The following is a 20173-nucleotide window of genomic DNA, read 5'->3' as shown; positions in this document are numbered from 1 at the left end:
CTTATATCATGCAAAAGAAAACTTTTTCATGCAATTAATCATACAACAGCACAAATTTTGATACATGTCATTTTGCTTCTCAAGTGAATATTCCTTGATATAAGAAATCTTAAAAATTTGGACTGGAAAACAAAAATACTGAGCTAGAAATTGATTTTTTGCACTGGGGTAATATTCTGCTCAGGGTTTGCTGAAAATCTCTAACCCTAAGAACCAAGTTCTGCAATTAATTCGGTCCGTAACATATAGATTCTTTTAAAAACGTGTTTTGAAGAACTTGCATAAATCACGAAGGATTATGTTTTAACGGACAGACACAAGTTCAAAGACAGCCTCCCTTTCAGTTTCGATAAGAGCAAGGTAAAGTCGATTCAGTGAAATGCTGCACTGAGGAACCAGCCGCTTAAAAGCTTAAAAGTAAAACACTTTCTGATCACAGATCTCACAAAGAATCATTCTCGCTCATTTGGCAGAACATCTGAACATTGTTTAATTATTTTCATAAACGGCTCATTCTGAATATGTCTTTCAATAATTTGCAATACCGAAATATTTAAAGTAGCTTAAGATACAAATCTATTTTCAAAGACGGGTGAGGTTTATAATGTTTTTATAATGCATTTATTTAATCAAAAAACGTTTATTTAATCAAATCAAAACATATAACTGTTCTATATGTTAATATATTTTAAAAGGTTATTTATTCCTTCAGGATTTATTTGATTCTTTGTCCGAAAACAGTTATTTGTTATAGTCATATATAACAGTTATGTCTTCATCAATCCAATGCATCCTTGCTCAAAAAAAATACAGTTATAATAGTTATATTTTTTAATGCATGATCAAATTTTAACTAAACGGTTATAATGATCTAAATCTGCGTAATTTAGCATTAATTATCTGTTGATTTTAGCTATAGCTCAGAACAAAGCATGGCCTGCCCACGACTCAAACCTGCCAGGATCTCCTGACGCAAGGAGCCCTAGGTTTTGAAACGGAGCTACTGTCATCTCGTGCTGATAGGCTTGATCTGAACCCCCTGCAGTCCAAACACAAGCCACTGTCCCGAGATCAGCTCCTTCATCAGCTGTACAGATTCAGCGTTTTTGTCCAGGAGACAGGAGGCTGAGAACAACTTCCCCGACTCCCAGGAAGTAAAGCACCTGAGCGATGCCGAACAGCGGCGCGATGACCAGCGCGCGGCAGTAAGAGCCCTTCAGGAACGCAGAGGGACCCTCGTGACGGAGAATCTTGCTGATCAACAAAAATAAGAAACAGTGTCGTAAAAATACTTCGATGAATGAGTACGCAGGGATCATTTTACCTGACGCAGTCTTTCACTCCGCTGTACGTGTCTTCCTGACATCCACGAGCTAAAGACTGAAGCCTGGTCTTTACCACTGCAGCGCAGACACACACACACAGATGAATCAGATTATATCATGCTTTTGATTTTATTCTTCTTTTAGGGGAAAAAGGAAAATACTCGTTTTAATACCAAGGTTGAGACGCATGGGCCGCTGCTGTGTATAAAAGAGTATGTGTCACACACCATTACACACGAAACTTGTTTTTAACACTGATTCTTGTAGGAAAAACATATTCAGATGTAACTAACTACTTATGAAATGTTTGGTTGTGATACAGGAGCAAACTGAATCAATATGACATGAAGTAATGTTTAATTAAATAGTGTAGCATGGTTGATGAACCTCAATTTTATATGAACATGTATAATTTTATACAGTATAAATCTCTCTCTCTCTCTCTGTATATATATGCAGTATATATATGTATGTATATATATGTATGTGTGTATATATATATGCATGTATATATATATGTATATGTGTATATATGTATATGTATGTGTGTATGTATGTGTGTATGTGTGTGTGTGTGTATGTATGTGTGTATGTGTGTGTGTGTGTGTGTGTGTGTGTGTGTGTGTGTGTGTGTGTATGTATGTATATGTGTGTGTATGTGTGTGTGTGTGTGTGTGTGTGTGTGTGTGTGTGTGTGTGTGTGTGTGTGTGTATATATGTATATATATATATATATATATATATATATATATATATATATATATATATATATATAGAGAGAGAGTAAACATGAAATAATATAAATATTTTTCATAATATATATGCATTGTATCTATCTATATATAGTATATGTATTGCGTATGTATATATACACACATCATATATATATATACAGAGAGAGAGAGAGAGATTATAAAATCATAATTATACTATTATAAATAGTAAAAGTACTATATAGTAAAATATACATTTATATAGCAAAATAGTTTAATCAAGTAAAAAATAATTTCACCTAATATTTTTGTGTGTTTTCATGCTTGCCGTGTGGCTTAGAGAGCTAACACCGCACTCGACTGAAATCAACTCAGATCTCCTGTGCGTTTCATGTCAGGAGCATCATCTCTATAATGAATGGAGCTATTATGCATGTAGAGTGTCCCAAATCAGTCACTCGCGAGCTGTCTTTTCAGTTAAGATGCTGCAGGACATAGCTAACTAGCCTCGATCAATTTAAAAGCAAATGCACCTGTTCACGCGTCATCACAGGCCATCTCACCGTCCACAGGGTTGACCGCAACAGCTGCGGCGCAGCCCGCAAAACAGCCGGCGAGGAAGGAGATGTAAAACGGAGCCGAACCGTCAGAGTTCCTCCTGCCCAGGCTATTCAGGTTAGCGAACAGTGGGAAGTAGATGATGGAAAAGGGCACATCCCTGAGGGAGACAAAGAGGGAGAACGCACCAGTGTGAGATGAAGGATGGAGAGAAAGCACATTACGGACAGATGTGTGACTCTGTTGGACTACCGTAATAGAGTGGCCCCCAGCCCCTTATAGAGACCAGCGATGCCTTTGTCCTTCAGCAGATCTCTGGAGAGTTGGAGGCCTGTGGGAGACTTCAGCTGAACGACATTCACTTTGGCCCCGCCTCCGCCAGCATTCTGGCCAATGAGCTTCCTCTGGGCCTCTGTCAGAGACAGCAGATGCGGTCAAAATAGCATTTTACTAATACTGTTTTGTATACGCTAGAGTTCAAAATGTTTAATTGTTGATTAGACGTTAATGCCTTTTATTTAGATAAGAATGCATTAAATTGAACTTTCCATTCACCAAAAAAATCTACATTTACAATTATTAGAAATCAGCATAGTAGGACCACTTAACGATGAAGACTAATAATGCTGACAATTCAGCTTTGCATCACAGGAGTAACTTACATTTTAAAAGTATAACTTTTTTTTTTAAATTGCATTAATATATCAGTTATTTTAGCAAATAAATGACTTGAAACATGCTACTTTTTGAATCAGATTGTTGACTCGGCATGCAATATATATTATGCAGTATGTGCAACATTTCATGTTCTCTGCCACGCTGTTGTCAAATGGCTACATTGCATGTTTAATTCAGCAAGCAGAGACTGTTATCATCCATGGTTCGTGTTGTGGTCAAGGTCGAGATGGGTGCATTGCATCGTGGGATGCAACATTACATTCAATGTGCTCTGTTGTGCATGGAACATAAAATCCATGCATTTCGTATATTGCATCCACAATATACATCTTGCACACTGTAGAACAGTATGCATAAATAACGCCATGCACTATGCACCAGCGTCAAAAAGACACTATCAGCAAAGATGAGAAAGTATGTTTCACCTATTCTGCCGGCATCCTGCAGCTGGATCTTTAGCATCTCCATAGGAGTGGTTACAATCACCTTCCAAGACACAAACACAGAAAACACACAAGTTACTATGACCAATCAAGACATTTCAGGTTAAAAGCAGATATGTGAATCAGAATCAGAATCACTTTATTGCCAGGTATGTTTGCACATACAAGGAATTTGTTTTAGTGACAAAAACTCTACAGTGCAACGTTAATTAGGACAATTAACGTTAATTACTTACTAATAAAAATAGATATATTATTTTTCCTTCGGCGAGGAAACTGTTAGTTAACTTTTAACTTACATTTCACATGAAAAAAAAGTTTTGCTCTTTCTTTTCATCAAAAAATAAAGTGTCATGGTTTCTGCAAACATATTAGTCAGTACAACGCGGATAACAAAAACGAATAATTCTTGAGCAGTAAATGAGCATATTGTCAGCATATATCTGCGGGATTAGTGGGACGCTGAAGATTGGAGTAATGATGCTGAAAATTCTGCTTTGCATCACAGGAATGAATTACATTTTACAATAAATTCAAATAGAATACGTTTATTTAAAATTGTAATAGTATTTAAAAACATTACTTTTTTACTGCATCTTTGATCAAATAATTGCAGCTTTGGTTAGGTAGATAGATAGATAGATAGATAGATAGATAGATAGATAGATAGATAGATAGATAGATAGATAGATAGATAGATAGATAGATAGATAGATAGATAGATAGATAGATAGATAGATAGATAGATAAATAGATGGATGATGGATGGATGGATGGATGGATGGATGGATGGATAGGTAGGTAGGTAGGTAGATAGATAGATAGATAGATAGATAGATAGATAGATAGATAGATAGATAGATAGATAGATAGATAGATAGGTAGATGGGTAGATAGATAGATAGATAGATAGATAGATAGATAGATAGATAGATAGATAGATAGATAGATAGATAGATAGATAGATAGGATAGATAGATAGATAGATGGATGGATAGATGGATGGATGGATGGATGGATGGATAGATAGATAGATAGATAGATGATAGATGGATAGATAGATAGATAGATAGATAGATAGATAGATAGATAGATAGATAGATAGATAGATAGATAGATAGGATATTACTTATATAGAATGCTTTCTAAATGTTCGTGTAACTTCAGCTTTGAATCAAGTTAATAAAGGAAATTTTAAAACACACGTTTGAACACTTTGCCCAACATCTGATTGTTTTGCCAGATTTGCATTTTGGGTGCACTACGCTCCTTCTGAGCCGTGCTTAATCCAGAACATCACTTTAAGAAACTCATTCCTTTCAGGAAAAGAAGCCGTTTCGCGCGTGCAGAAGAGACACTGACCTGGCAGGTACCAGCGCCGCAGCCAGCTAACATTTCTCCAACCAACGTCAACTTCTGCCTGGGAGAGAGTCGGAAAAACACAAAGATAAAAAGAGAGGAAGAGAGCATTATTTTTAGACGACGATAAGCCAGTTTCTTCTGTAAACAAGTAGCTTTGGGGTCTGACCCTCACCGCGTGATGACATCGCACTGCCAAACACACACTCACACATTTATTTCAATAATTCATCGGTTCATTGCAGTCTACTGGACTCTATTAATCAATAATTTAGCCATCCAGCTATTAGTCACCACGGAGATGCTCACCACAGCTCCAGGTATTCAAGGTGTACCGAGTTATACCGCAATATCTATCCATAATGCAGAAGCTTATGGGCGGCTTTTATCAGATCGGCTCTGTTTTCAAATGTCTGTGAGCACATCCAGCGGCTCTGTGGATTCGTTCCCTCAAAAAATAAGAATGAGGATCTGAGACTTCATCCAACCTAAATTATGCCCAGAGCAAAAAAGAATAAATTAAAAAATGAGCATTGCTCTTTCTAAATCAGTGCAACTGTTAAATAAGTTATGAGACCTCCATTACATCCCTCTGCTGAGCACATTCACCCCAAATTAGCAAATGCATTCATTTTAATGAATACGAAACTATATAATAAAGGTTTATTCTGAGAGGTTGAACTTTGGACGGTTGGACGAAAGGGTAATTCTGTAATTATTAGGTTGTTGCAAGTTGTGTTTACTTTGTAATTACAATTTCTGTCGGCCAAACCATGTATATTTTCTATTGACACATTTTTTTATTCTTTGTTGTTCATTAAATGTAGCTAAGAAGTCCTTTAAATAAGCTATAACTCATTTTAAATTCAATTATGTCGAAAGAATTCTTCTCAGATTTGAACTAGCGTTTGAAATGAGTATAATGTAATGTAATAATATTTTTAAAAAATGATATAATATAATACAAATCATTTAATATGTCATATAGTATAAACAAAAAATATAATAATATTATTAATTATAATTACACGTATGTATATGGGTAGTTGGCAAATACTAAAAATACAAATATGAGATATATTTGTCTTAAATGTTAGTTATTGTTTTTACATTTACATATATATATATATATATATATATATATATATATATATGTGTGTGTGTGTGTGTGTGTGTGTGTATACAGTATTAATTATATCTAGAATGATTTCTGAATATTCGTGTAAAATCAGCGTTCTATCAAAATAATAAATCAAATTTTATATCTTCAAATAGAGCATTATTTTAAATTGTACAAATATTTCACAAGATGTAGGTTTTATAGTATTTTGTTTCAAATAAATGCAGCCTTGCTCAGCCAATTACATATACATACATAGTTTTTATTTTTAAGTGTTTTTATTCTCACCCATCCTTGGAGAGCTGGTGTCTGAAGAAATCATTGGCAGCCAGCTTGATGGCCTTTTCTGGAGTTACCAGAGTCAGATTAACCGCAGCTCCTAGAAATGAAAGTGTGAAGGAGGGACATTAAGAAAGGGAGATAGATAATGGAGTTTTTCCATGCATGAACTATTCTGAAGGATCTAAGCAGATTGCGAAACAGTACATCACCTCTGTACATCCCAAAGAATCCTTCAGATCGGATGGTTTTTATCAGACAATCAGACCTGTGAATGAAACCCACGGCCGTCCGCGCACACATGAATGAATGAAGCATTTATATAGCGCTTTTGTGCATCGCTATACACCCAAAGCGCTTTACAGTAATAAATCGTGCATGCATGAACACAAGCGCAGGTGTTAATTGGCTCATTCGGTTTAAAAGAAAAGGAAACATACATGCCGGCGTAGATGCGAGATCCGTTTTGCTGCTTTTGGAGGCGAGTTTTTGCCAGATCAATCGGAAACACGCAAGTGACACCAATTAACCCGGCAATGCCTCCATTGATGAGTTTAGCTGGCAGACTGAAACAACATTAAAGATTAATCTAGCGTACAAAAGAAACCGTGCCATCCAATAAGACATTTGTGTAAGTTACCTAAATAAACTAATTGCATCTAAAAGGACTGGTTTAACCCCATAGAAAATAATACATCGATTATTTTTAAAAATGTTTGTATTAGTGTCAGATTTGGGCATTTATGGTTCACATACCTAAGAATGCGGATGAAAAAACACCTCAATTTTATTCAGAGGCTCAAACTGGCATTTGGTGAGTAAGTACAGTAATGTAAATCCACTCTGTATTTCCAAAAAATATGTAATAGTAAGATAGTAAATGCAAAGCTCTGTAGTATTTATTATGGGGTAAAACATGTAATGGACTACAATGCAAATGATTGAGAGATGAACAAATAAACATTCTTCAAAAAAAAAAAAATACAAATAAATAAAATGATGCATGTACAAACTAGTAGACATCAGTTGCATCAAAGAAAACTCACCTTATCTGCTTGTCAGCCATTTAAAACCGAGCCAAGAATATCAGTGAGACAGAGCAGATAATGTGGTGTTATATTGTCGCATATTTTGAGTTTCTGTTACTGCTCCGGACTGTAGTCACCGAGGGTGTCCGACACGGCCAGAGAGAAGATGGACACGATCAGGTTGGTTTGCAGACTATTTCTCACAATATCTAGAAAAGTCATAAAAAAGTCTCCATCAAACCAAACTTAATTCAATGTAAAAACGTATCTTACACGCCCATGCAAATTTGCTTAAACTGATAAAAAATTAGTTACTGTAAAATCCAATGGTTTACCTTACTTGGATATAATTAGTTATCTCTACTTAGTTGTTACATTTACGAGACTTGATCAAGTTACAGCTAATTTGAAGGTGAATAAAACGACTTACTGCTTTGAGTGACACTTACTTAAAATATTCAAGTAGGCACAAAGTAACCAGTAACATTAATCTGAAGTAGATTAGAGCATGTTTTGTGCCAATTAGTTAAGAAAAAGAGCCATTTCTAAGCTTTGGCTATTAGACTTTTCACTCTAGATGCATTCAGTCATTTCCCAAAGTCATCTTAAACACCGAAATGTCAAATATTTCAGAAAAAGGCAACGGGTTTGCATGTTTTTTAAGCAAGCCTATCTAATTAGATTTTACGGTGTAGGCAAGTTCGCACAAATATTTGTACAGAACGACACCGAGAAAATGCTATTTCTGCAGTGCTGCTCGGAAACTCTGCTCAAGGATACGGAGTCAGTTTCTGTAACCATGGCAACTGCTGACTACGCTACAAACATCGCAATGTTTTCTGGACTTCAAAACCATGTGCAGCGAATCCGGGGAATCGACGCTTCAGACGGCAGCATGCAGGATCAAAGACGGACGGTGACAGCAGCAGAGACGCCATCAAAGCCGCTCACGTTCGCTCCGGGCCTGCGCTGGTGTGCATTAGTGAAAACGCTGCACAGTACGAATCAAAATGATACCAGAGACAATGGCAGGATCCGCTCGGCTCTCCGCTCTGCAATCAGAGGCTCTCTCTAGAGGCGGTGTGGCGTGTGAAAGCTTGATAAAAGCAGATTTTTGTCTGCGTGATGGGAAAATGACACGCGACACTCTTGCTTTTGTTCATCCTTCTTAATTCCGCTCATTCGAATGATACCCAACCTTAATCTTTGTGCTTTTTATGAATAATAAAACTGAGCGAGAGACAGAGAGGGAGGGAGGGATGTTATGTAACTTGAGTTATGAATCTAAAATCCATATGAATTATTGGTACTTTCCACAAGCAGAGTGAAAAATACACCTCGAAACTCAAACTTGGTTTCTTATTCAACTCCTATAAAAAGAGGTTTAATAGGTTCTATTTTTTTTTTTCAAACTGATTGTTAAATATGTTTTTTTTCCCCCAATTGCCTGAATATCTAAATTACGGTTCAAACCCTGGTTGCGTTGTTTCATTATTTGCTACCATCAAATAACATAAACCTTAAATAAACGATAAAAGAATTGCTGAAACTGTTGATGAGTTATTGTTTCATTGCTTATTCACCAATGGATCCTCTTGCGGTGAATGGGTGCCGTCGGAACGAGAGCTGATAAAAACTTCACAATCATCTACAAGTAATCCACAACGCTTCAGTACATCAATTGACATCTCGTGAAGGAAAAAACTGAGTTTGTAAGAAACAATTCCATCATTAATGCGTTTTCAAACTCAATCTATTGCTTTTGGACAAAATAAGAGTCCATGATAAAATTTCTATGTTCAGAAGCAAAAAACTGTCATAAACCTGTTGGTGAGTTTCCCAGTCAGATTTTTTTTTAACTTCAGGAAGCATTGTTATGGATTTTGGAATAATGTTTGATATTATATGAAGTAAAAAAAACTTTAAGCAAGTGACGTAATGCTACATTTCTCCATATCTCTGCCAATAAAGAAACAAACTTACTTACTTTTTCAGAGGAAGAGTAAATTGCATACATTTTTAAGCTATGATATGAGATATTCGACAACTTACAGTATCGTCCGTACATTGCATACATTTTTTATGTTTAATGCATATGCATTTAGCATATATTTATATCCGAATAAGAAACTTAAATTAAGCAATGCATTTAATTTAAGCATTTTTTTGGAAACCAAAGCCAAGGTCAGAGAGATTGACACGATGTTCTACTGTCTGTGACAGAGTGCCAAATACACCTTTCAGTTCTCTCTCTAATGAGCGTGCGTTTTTTACTTTCAGTGCTCACAAATGGGAAATCGCCATTTAAAATATGCAAAAGCAGAAAGAACTCGCTGCTCACGAAACGCAGGACGTTCCGTGCATCAGTTTTCAATTTCCTCTCAATAACCTAAAAATGTCTCCAGTTTACAAGCTAACAAAAACATGGCAACACCGGTGGCTGATAAAGTGTTTTGTGGCTGAAGCCCCAGCGCAGCGTTTCATTTATAAGTCATGACTGACGAGTCAGGATTTGTGGCAGTTCTATTAAAATGGCTCTTTGAAAAGTACAATTGAAAAACTTCCCAAAAAGTAAGCTTTTTAGAGGCACTATTAAAAAACGTTTCTTAAAACTAGCTCGGAAATTTGCGTAGAACAAGCTCTTTAAATCAACTAGCGATCCAAAATGCCAAATAAAGCCTGCAATTAATTGTGAAATCTCTCAAAATGAACTCATTGTATCTCCTCCAAAAGATCTGAGATCAATACTTACCTGAAACCCAACTGAGAGCTTCATTAAGTCTCCTGAGCTACGAACAAGCAACTCTGATTTTTCTTCTGAGTAAAGTCTGAGGTTTTGGGGTTTTTTTTTTATAATTCTGTGCACTACAGCTAAAACAAGCCTGTTGAATGATGTGACAAATAAAACTCTGGCAAAGCTAGCAGGCTCGCATTTATCCTGGATCCACAGGCGGCCTCCACAATGCGTCCCATTGAGAGATTATGTTCAGAAACCCAAAACCGGCCATTGATAAGACTTACAGGAACAGAGGCTGCTAGTGTACAAGGCAGGGGAGAGAGAAAGTAAATATAAGGGTGTTCAAAGAGGACAGAGAGAGAAAAGACCTGGGAGGGAAGATGAGAAGATGAGAGCAGGAAAGAGTCCCACAGACATTAGCCTTCAATGCTTCTTTCTTTTCGCAAGGTTCCCCCCTAAAGAATCAAGTGCATTAAAGCATTTCAATTACTTTTTTGCCTCCGCAGCCTGATTCAGTATAGAGGTGGCCATATCTGAACACAATATCTGCAAGCAAACCATGTAAGAATTAACTTAAATTTTCTCAGAATTAACTTCACTCTCCCTTATCATCACTGTGAATTCAAGTTTAATAAAATCATAAGTGTATACTGGGTAATACAGCGTTTTGTTTGTTTCGATGAATCAGCTGAGTGAATGATTCAGTGACAGTGATTCCTGAGTGAACCAGTGGTTTTTGAATAAATCAGTTAAGTGAATGATTCGGTGACTCACTCGTAACAGTCACTTGTTTCGGTTTTGAATGATTCAGTTTGTTTGAACAAATCAGCTGAGTACACAATTCAATGACTCCCTCATACTTTTTGAACTGAATCAGCCTTTTTGAATTTTACTTAATTATTCATAAGGACATGTGATTGCTTGTTCCTGCATGAATCAGCATTTTCGAACGAACCTGCTGAAATATATATACAGTATATATATATATATATATATATATATATATATATATATATATATATATATATATATATATATATATATATATATATATATATATATCAGTATGTTTCTGTAAATTTACAATACTGCATACAGTATTCTGTTTCTTCTATAGTTTGTGGAAAAGCATTCCAGTAAGATTAACATTGTATTTTGTAGTACTTGTATATGACAATAAACAACAGCAGTCAAGGCATCTTGTCAAACAACACCTTTTGCATTTCAAAGAAAGAAATTCATCTAGGTTTGAAGTACATGAAGGCAAATAAACGATGATTGATTTTTCATTTTTGAGTGAACCACCACCTCCCACATATCAGACAGTCTGATGTGCTCTGATGAGATTCTCACCAATTTTTCATTGTCGATTTTATCGCTGACACATTTGGATAGTTCACCCAGAAAATGACAATTCTGTCATTATTTACACAACCTTGTGTTTTTCTTATAAAACTGCTTGCTTTATTCTTAGAAAAAAAGGAGATGTTGCTCTTTTGCGGTGAAGGTGGGTGTAATTTATACTGTCAGACTCCAAAAAGGGCGGAATAATATCATGCAACTTCTTAAAGAGCTTTGTGTGATTAAAAATTGAAATATTATAACAAAGACACGGGCTAGCTTGCCTTCCGGTTTGTTTGCTATTTCATGCTATCTTGAGCACTATTTAGGCTACGCTTGTGTTTTCAAACAATTAGAAGTTAATGTTCTTATAAAAGTAAACTCCTCCTGAATTTCCAGGGTGCAATTTTTGCGTTTTAACATAAAAAGGTTATTTTCTGACTCTGTTGTCTGTCTGCGGGTGTGATTTTGCATAGGATGTTTAGCAACAACGCCCTCCAAATATGTATTAGCGCATTTCAGAACTGCATGGCTTGAGTGTAAATCAGCATTAAATAAATCTGATATATGAGAGTGTTGCATTTGAGCTATATCCCAATTATATATTTGGATGATATGCTTGTGATAAACAATGACCTCTGCTGGCATGTTTTATTGTTAGACTAGCGGCACATTTGATGCTATCGAAGGTATAAAATGCTGCAATATCTAAATAATTTTGGAATTTATTAAATAATGGGCAATTTCGTTTTTGTGGAAAAAAACCCCAATAATAACATACTAGGTCCACTACCTTAAAATGATCGACTGTGGACTGTGCATGTGTTTTTTTAATTATTTATTTTATTATTATTTTTTTTCCGTAAACGTTTTAAACAGCTCATGTGGTATTTTAGAGAGTGTTGTGCATAAATCTGCGCTAAATAAATCTCCCATTCAGGAGGGAGCGAAGAAGCCCCGCCCCCGCCCTCGTGATTGACGCGCATTCCGGCCTTTCGATTGGCTCCTCGCGCGCGACGTCATCGGCCGCGTCGTTTTTCCGGTTTTCGCCGCCTTTCCGCTTCCTTTCTGCCTGCACGAGCCCGCTAGCGAACACGCGAGACTCCCTCTCTCCGCAAAGTGAGTGAATTAAAAACGCTAGTTTAACGAGCACGCTTAAAAGGGCAAACGGCGAACGTGTCCGAAACGATAAAGGCCCTCGATGCTTGCCTTTGCGAGACCGATGTGGTAAAAGAAGCTCAGATTGACGACTTGAAGCGCGGTACGCTAACAGTAGTGCGCTCGGCCATGTGGCAATTACTAGTAAAAGATGACAAAGTTGAGCCATTGTTGTAGCCTAGGCGCGCTAAACAACACCAAAGTCCCCTTTAGCGCTTTGTATAGAATATTAATCGGGAAAGAGCTCAATTAGTGAGGTTAAACGACTAGTGAGGTTAGACGTCCGTACGTTTTCTTCATTTCAAAAAGCCTGAGCAGAATAAATAGTGAAATTAAGGTTATTTTAAATAAAACGCTGCCGTTTGCTAATATTACGTGGGCGTGAAGTTGTAAATATTTCTATAAACCGTTAATGCTGCGTGCTAATGCATGGGTTTTTGTTAAAGGATGCGTTACGTAGCTGCGTACCTGCTCGCTTCCCTCGCGAGCAAAAACAGCCCCAGCGCCGATGACATCAAGAAGATCCTGGACAGCGTCGGCATCGAGGCCGATGATACCCGGATGAGCAAGGTAACCCGTGCGCGGACACCCAGGGCGTGTGTGTGTGTGTGTGAGGCTAGGTGTCGCTTGTGCTTTAACTTTTTCTGTGTTTCCAGGTTGTGTCCGAGCTCAGCGGGAAGAATCTGGAGGAAGTGATTGCCCAAGGTGAGCTGGTCCTTTTGAACGGGTAAACTGGGTCTGGTGAATGTGATGTAAATGTACAGAGGCGAGGGGTGGCTTTGACTTGAGGGTGTAGGCTTCTTGCTGCTTTTGACGCGATTCTGGAAAACGTCGGGGGGAAGGCGCGAACCACAGTGGGAACGAACTGGCGTGGAAACCGTTTTTGCCCATTTTTAATGTAAACTGAAATGTTGTTAAATAACATAGTTGAAGGTCCCGCTATTCTCGTAGAATATCTCTAGACAAATTCTTTTCCTTACTCAAGTTTATTCCAGAATACAATGATTTATATAGGCGTTTTGAGAGTTTTACCCCTCTAGCCAATGAAACAAAAGATGATGTGTTGTATCCGTGCCAAAAGATATGCACTTATGTAAAAGGAAATTGTGAACTTATAAGGAATACTTTTGGACACAGAAACGCACTACGTCTTGTCAAGTATCAAAAGTGTAGAGCAAACTCCTTCATCCCGCGACTAGCTCACACACCAATGACCGACTGAACCCTTCTAACACCTAGGATATATATATATATATATATATATATATATATATATATATATATATATATATATATATATATATATATATATATATATAACTACAGAACACTAGAGGGAGATAGAAAATCACGTTTAGGAGGAGGGAGAAAAATCAAAGGTTTTTTAATCTAACAGGTATGCAGTCTTAAATCATGCATTAAAGCAAGTCTGCTTATTTTTATTTGAATGTGTGATTTTTGGGTGCGCTGTGAAAAATTAGGTGTAAATTAGTTTGAAACGACTTGAGCGAGATCGTGAAGTGTGATGATTCTTGTTAAATGTAGTTGAACAATCTTTATGTACCACCTCGGCTCACTCCGGTCATGTGATTTCCGCGTTTCGTTAATTCTAGATGGCGTGCCAAGAAATGAGCATGGTTTCTAGCATCTCAACATGCACGCGTGATTTGGGTGATCATGTCTGAGTCTGTGTTTGTGTGTGACAGGGTTCAGTAAGCTGGCCAGCGTGCCGTCCGGAGGTGCTGTAGCTGCTTCCAGCGCCGCGGCCCCGTCCGCCGGGGGATCTGCTGCCGCCCCTGCAGGTCAGTGGCTCCTGGCTCTCTCCGACGGAGCTGGGAGATAAAACGCTAGCTTGTATTTGACCATGGGACACAAAACCAGTCCTAAAGGTCAACTTTTGCCAAATTGAGACTTCTGCAAAAACAATTGAGTGTCAGTAAGTTCTTAGCAATGCAGATTACTTGCTATTAAAGTTAAGCTTTGACGTGTTTGCAGTAGGACACTTGCATTGATCTTTACTTTGTTCTAGCAATTTTTGACTGTATTTGAACACACTTTTGGCTATTGCTACCAATCGGTCCCAGCGACTTGAAGGAATGGTGACCCAAAAATTTAAGACATTTTACTAACCCTCAAGTAGTTGGAAATCTTCCAAAGGAAGATTTATTTTGGAAAAAGGTCATAGTGTGGAAGTCAATCGTGACTAAACAACTTAAATATCTTCCTTTTTGTTCAGTAGACGTGCGTCAATGAAACTAGCATGAACTACTCATTAATGGAGTAAATGTAGATTGGTGGTTGGTTTCCTTGTAGGTCTTTTAAACTTAATGTCTATTCCTTTTCCTACAGCGGAGGAGAAGAAAGAAGAGAAGAAAGAGGAGTCTGAGGAATCCGAAGATGACATGGGATTCGGACTCTTCGACTAATCTGTCTCCCCGGGACCAAAATAAAATTTATTACAAAATCATTTTTGCTTCTTTGGTCATTTCAGAAGGTTTTAATGATGCACGCTGTTCGTAACGACTAGTTATTGGGGTAAATCCAGGATAATTTAGGCATTTGGGGTTAAATTTTCACTGCTATACAGATCCCACAGTGTTTTTTGAAAGCCTAAAATCACACGCATTTTGAAGATTGGTGACCAAAAGCTGTTTGCAAAAAGCAGTTCTACAATCTTTTTTACAGTAAAAATGTCTCATTCAGATGTGAAATATGCACAAAGCACCGTTTACAATTAAAAGCGGCGCTGAAGAAATACGTGGGTGAAAGCACAGCGGATGGGCTTTTTCACATTATTGTGGACCATGGAGATTTATTTTGGCCGGAAGCTACAGTCTAAAGTCAAAAAGCTTTTTATGATGGATTTGTTCTTACAACCTTGCTGCTTTATAATGCTTGAATTAATGGGCTGATGTGTGGATTACTGTGTTTTACCGTCATTCTGACGGCACCCATTCACCGCTGTGCATCCACTGTTGCGCAAATCTGTTCGGACTAAACAAACTTGGATGGCCTGAATGTGTCTGGAATTTCCCAAATATTAATGTTTGGGTGAACTCTCGTTTTAAATATTCCTCATTACAATAGATTTAATGGGATTTAGAGTTAAACTGAAACCGCAGCCTCCTTACAGTATCTCAGCTCTCTGTGTTCAGAGTTTTCCATGAGCCTGGACGGGAGTTTCCCAGTTGTGACGTGCCGTATATATTTTGCTTCTTTGGGTTGATTTCACTGTTGCACAACTGCTTCTGGGAAGTCGAATGTTTTGGAGAAAGCCATGATTATTTACTTTCTAATTAAGAAGGGTGCAAAAAAAGCAGTCTCAAGGTCTGAAACTATTAGTGCTAATTTTATTCATGCGTTTGGCATATACACTTTTTTTTTTCTGAAGTGACTTCAGGTTTACACATACATATTCACGCTTCCCTTGGAATGAATCTTTGATGTTTCTAGTGCCATCCGTAGTAGGATGTGTCATGCATACTACACACATTTTAACACATGAAATCTTATTATAATGAACGTTACTGATAAGCATTAAGGATGCTGCAAGATGGGAATTGCCTGTGTGTGTGTGTGTGTGTGCACCTATAAAAAAAAGTAGCATTTATGAAGTTTAACTTTTTTGTTTGCTTGTTTTTTTTTGCATTGAATTCTAAAAAAACATCAAAATGTTAGCAAGTTAAAAAAAAATGATGTGCAATTTATATTTTCAGTTTAGTTTTTTGCTAAAATCATGATTTTTTTTTTATACCGATTTCTTTCTTTCCTACAATATATGATTAAAACCAAAAGCATGCACAGTATATAATTAGTAAATCCTACAATGGCTAATTTTATTTAAATTGGTAACATTTTCTGAGGTTTTAACAACTCACTAATGACTTCTTTTAAAATACAATAAAGTTTTATAATAATAGACTTCATAAATGCTTCATATGCGTTCAACTTATTTTAGTAAATACTTAAAAGTAAAAGAAAAAAATACTAAAATGAACAAAGTTTCAAAGTGAAAGTGTAGCATTATATACACATTGTGTGTGTGTCCTCAGATGACTCAGGCCTCACATCAGTTTTTTATCATCTGGTAATTAACGCAGCGAATCAGTCAACAACGGCGTTGCGTGATGTGCAAACTTAAAATCACTTCGAATAAAGTCGTGTACCAAACACATTATTCAGTTACATAATGATTCGCATTAGTGAAGTTAGCTTCTGGCCTTTTTATTTCAGTGCTTGTTTGGCATAGGGGAAAAAATCCTGTTTGTGTTACCGAAAACTAAACCTGTGAGGTTGCAAGGGTCTGAATTTGTAGCTATTCATTTATTTATTATCTGATAAAACAATGTGGTCATAAAAATCCATGTCCAGCCCAGTCCCGAGCCTTATAAAGAGCTTTTATTAATATTACCATTCGTTCATAGTTATATTTTTGTATATTCGGCTCTGTGCTGACTAGGAGGCCAGCAGCTGTAGAGAAGATCATCAGTGCTGTAGAAAATGGCTGGAACCATATAGTTTTACATTCAAAGCCATTTCACTCTTTCTTTTATATATGTTGACACTATTTGAAATGATATCTTCATTTATGACATCCAAAAAGAAATCTTTAATGCGGTCTATGCAGCAGGCTCTAGTGTATGAATAAAGCAAAGGAGTTCATATGCAGTTGTGTTTTTAGTCCGACACTCATTGTTTATGTTGGAGCACCACCAACTGGTCTCTTGTCCAAATGTGCAAAAAAATAAAGATAAAAAAAATTATTGTGTATTAATAATAAGTGTGTGAGGCTGTGATGAGGCAAAGAACATATATGTTGGATATTTTATTATTATTTGATATATATATATATATATATATATATATATATATATATATATATAGAGAGAGAGAGAGAGAGAGAGAGCGAGAGAGAGAGAAAGAGAGATAAATTGCTGTATATTGAAAAGGATTATATTTTGTAGCACATCCCCACGAATGAGGGATGGAAATTCGCTTTCACTTGGAAATAATTTTTTAATTTAAGACTCTTACGTCGGACACAAAAGCATTTAACAACATAGGACATTGCAAGCCGAAAATAAAATAAAATATATAAAACAATAAAATAATATTGTAAAATATGAAACATTTAACTTCTTGTTAAAACCTTGGAATATATTACCTTTTAGCATTTGGCCTACTGCTATTTTATTTTATTTTATTTTATTTTATTTTATTTTATTTTATTTTATTTTATTTTATTTTATTGTGAATCAGCATACTTGAGCGACCAGCCGGTGGCGCTCCATCATAAACCAAAATAAGTGAGGCCACCGAAAACATACATGGACGGTTTAAACTGTTTACTCGGATAATAAACATAATGGACTCAAAGATGTTGGTAGGCAAAGACGGTGCGCTTAAATGACCAGCTGGAGGAGACGTGATGAAAAGTGAAGTAGTTTTCTTTATTCAGAGTGTGTTACATGCACTGGATGATGCTGAAAGTCGATTGCCTACTTAATTAAAGATGATTGTCAAGACGTAGTAAAAAAGTGAAATGTGTTTCTTAAAGCAAAATTGAATCAAGCAGTATTACAGTGAAATGATTTCAGCCATCTTCTTTTCAGTACTTGTTGGGAAGGCCTTTGGGTCTGTAGCGGTTGGGGTCGCCGCCGTTACGCCCCCAGCGATTGGCCGCCTGGTCGGCTTCAGAATCCTTCCTACCCCGGCCCGAATCACCAAATCCTTGCAGAGCCTCTCTTCCATTACTGCACGTATCAGAACAGATTCAGAGACGCGAGATTATAACGACGAAAATGGCTTGAGCCGGCGTCGCATTGAAGTGCGAGTATAAATGAAATAAAATCAAATCCGACGTACCTGATCACTTCGGCTGCCCATCTCCCTCCGGGGCCCCTTCTTGCAGCATCATAGTTCCCACGTGCATGGAAATACTTGTCTGAGTGTCTCCAGTTGGCCTCCCTCATATCCCGGTAAGCGCGCCACATGTCCTTTGCACCTACAAAACACGGTTAAAACTCAACGGAGAGCGAGACTTAAGAGCAAAAAAGAGAGGAAAGGAAAGACTAGTGACCTCCTACGGCTTCTCCTGGGAAGCGGTACCACTGAGCCCGGGTCTCGACCGCCAAAGACGACACCAGCACAGCGAGGATGAGCTTCATGATTGCAGAGCTGAACATATGAACACATGACGGTGAGCCGCTGGTAGTATTAACCACGCCAGCACAAGTTTAAAATCTCCATAGGTAAAGAATGATCTCTGTGCATAGAGAGATGAGAGTGCAGCTATAGACAGACCTAGCAGAACTTTACATGTTTGCGTTAAGAAAGAGATGGGTTCGGTCGGTCTCTTACCTCTCAGGTTCACCCACATCGGGTCTTCACGCGGACAGACACATTTATGAGGCTCGGACGGGGCTGGACTTGGATTTTCCCAACCGAGGCGCTTTGTTTGTGGAAAAATCTAACTTCTGAAGCAGATATTCCTGCGTTGCACAACCGCTTCTGGGAAAGCCAGCATTTGTGAAATACGCTCATATTTTTATAACATCGCGCAAAGCCAAAGTGAAACCATGAAAGAAGCGCTTTCGTGGCATCGAAATAAAGTTAACATGGACTGAAATAAAATATGTAAAAAAAAATGACATGGGTTTTATTTCAACTAGTTTAACTTTAAGTGCTACATCAAGAAACTAAAAATATAAAATTTCAACTACATTTCTGAAACTTTAACTACAAATGAAAGCAGAAAATATAAAAATGAAATAAAGATCATTTTTGCACTTATAAAAAACGAACCTTCGTGTCATTTTATAAAGCGTCTAAGGCCTGGAGAAGCATGACTTGTTTGTGAAGATGCCTATAATTGAGAAGCGTACTTCAGTCAGGTTACAGTAAGGAATATGGGGTTAACTGTAAATGGGCTTAAAACCGTGATCGCTGCCGTTGTTGCATTAGTTGACAGTCACTGGAACAAAATGAATTGACACTTAATTCAGATGTAATGCGTGAGTTGCTTTTTGAAATAGTAGGCTAATATTTTGATGCTGTTTTGAACCGGTGATTTCAGTTAAATGGAAAAAAAAACATATTTGGTTTATGTTCAAGTGTATTGTATCCAAACATTTGGAAAGAGTGTTAAAAGGCAACGGCAGAAATTAATCAAATTTTTTTGCATCGTTGCATCAATTTAGGTTACGACCTGAAATGATTATCAGACAATAAATCAATGATAATGACAATTATTTGTATAATTGTACATATATATTTATTTATTTGTGTGTGTGTATATATATATATATATATATATTTTTTATTTAATTTTTTTTTGGTTTTTTAATACAAAATTAAAAAGACCAGTACGTATTTGAAATAGCAAGCTTTGTAATACTGTCTTTACTGTCGCTTTTGATCATTATAATGCATCTT

At 36.9% G+C, this 20173-nt stretch overlaps 3 protein-coding genes across 4 annotated transcripts; 1 reads left to right on the top strand and 2 right to left on the bottom strand.

The window, feature by feature from the left end:
- On the bottom strand, positions 1 to 8689 carry slc25a22b (solute carrier family 25 member 22b). The gene is made up of 10 exons (XM_043245356.1): positions 7522 to 8689; positions 6916 to 7041; positions 6688 to 6743; positions 6485 to 6575; positions 5080 to 5137; positions 3700 to 3760; positions 2849 to 3008; positions 2602 to 2756; positions 1325 to 1400; positions 1 to 1254 (listed from the first exon to the last, which is right to left on the bottom strand). Exons 1-10 carry the CDS (start codon positions 7539 to 7541, stop codon positions 1098 to 1100), a joined length of 960 nt encoding a protein of 319 aa, XP_043101291.1. The 5' UTR covers positions 7542 to 8689; the 3' UTR covers positions 1 to 1097.
- Positions 8690 to 12574: 3885 nt separating this feature from the next.
- Positions 12575 to 15206, top strand: rplp2l (ribosomal protein, large P2, like). Its single transcript, XM_043243379.1, has 5 exons — positions 12575 to 12700; positions 13186 to 13309; positions 13396 to 13444; positions 14446 to 14541; positions 15089 to 15206. The coding sequence occupies exons 2-5, from the start codon at positions 13187 to 13189 to the stop codon at positions 15163 to 15165; spliced, it is 345 nt and encodes a 114-aa protein (XP_043099314.1). The 5' UTR covers positions 12575 to 12700; position 13186; the 3' UTR covers positions 15166 to 15206.
- A 2962-nt stretch (positions 15207 to 18168) lies between these two features.
- saa (serum amyloid A) lies at positions 18169 to 19233 on the bottom strand. Of its 2 annotated transcripts, XM_043243469.1 has the most exons (4): positions 19100 to 19233; positions 18819 to 18916; positions 18605 to 18743; positions 18169 to 18492 (listed from the first exon to the last, which is right to left on the bottom strand). In XM_043243469.1, the coding sequence occupies exons 2-4, from the start codon at positions 18904 to 18906 to the stop codon at positions 18348 to 18350; spliced, it is 372 nt and encodes a 123-aa protein (XP_043099404.1). In that variant the 5' UTR covers positions 18907 to 18916; positions 19100 to 19233; the 3' UTR covers positions 18169 to 18347. The 2 variants fall into 2 exon arrangements, with proteins under 2 accessions (XP_043099404.1, XP_043099403.1); XM_043243468.1 differs by lacking the exon at positions 19100 to 19233 and having other exon boundaries at positions 18819 to 18939.
- Between the last annotated feature and the right edge of the window lie 940 nt (positions 19234 to 20173).

The sequence above is a fragment of the Puntigrus tetrazona genome, chromosome 7 (assembly GCF_018831695.1).
Source record: "Puntigrus tetrazona isolate hp1 chromosome 7, ASM1883169v1, whole genome shotgun sequence".
In the NCBI taxonomy this organism is placed as follows: domain Eukaryota; kingdom Metazoa; phylum Chordata; class Actinopteri; order Cypriniformes; family Cyprinidae; genus Puntigrus; species Puntigrus tetrazona.
Note: the sequence above shows the minus strand (reverse complement) of the source record. Positions and strands in the feature narration are given on the sequence as shown.

Bases quoted from the DNA above. Each gene is read 5' to 3' on its own strand.
- rplp2l (XM_043243379.1), top strand. From the start codon at position 13,187: ATGCGTTACGTAGCTGCGTACCTGCTCGCTTCCCTCGCGAGCAAAAAC. The intron at 13,310-13,395 runs GTAACCCGTGCG...CTGTGTTTCCAG, and splicing joins ATGATACCCGGATGAGCAAG to GTTGTGTCCGAGCTCAGCGG. The intron at 14,542-15,088 runs GTCAGTGGCTCC...CTTTTCCTACAG, and splicing joins ATCTGCTGCCGCCCCTGCAG to CGGAGGAGAAGAAAGAAGAG.
- slc25a22b (XM_043245356.1), bottom strand. From the start codon at position 7,541: ATGGCTGACAAGCAGATAAG. The intron at 6,744-6,915 runs GTATGTTTCCTT...TTTCATTCACAG, and splicing joins TCTCGCATCTACGCCGGCAT to GTCTGATTGTCTGATAAAAA. The intron at 6,576-6,687 runs GTGATGTACTGT...TTTCATTTCTAG, and splicing joins ATTCTTTGGGATGTACAGAG to GAGCTGCGGTTAATCTGACT.
- saa (XM_043243468.1), bottom strand. From the start codon at position 18,924: ATGTTCAGCTCTGCAATCATGAAGCTCATCCTCGCTGTGCTGGTGTCG. The intron at 18,744-18,818 runs GTCACTAGTCTT...CGTGTTTTGTAG, and splicing joins CCCAGGAGAAGCCGTAGGAG to GTGCAAAGGACATGTGGCGC. The intron at 18,493-18,604 runs GTACGTCGGATT...TGATACGTGCAG, and splicing joins TGGGCAGCCGAAGTGATCAG to TAATGGAAGAGAGGCTCTGC.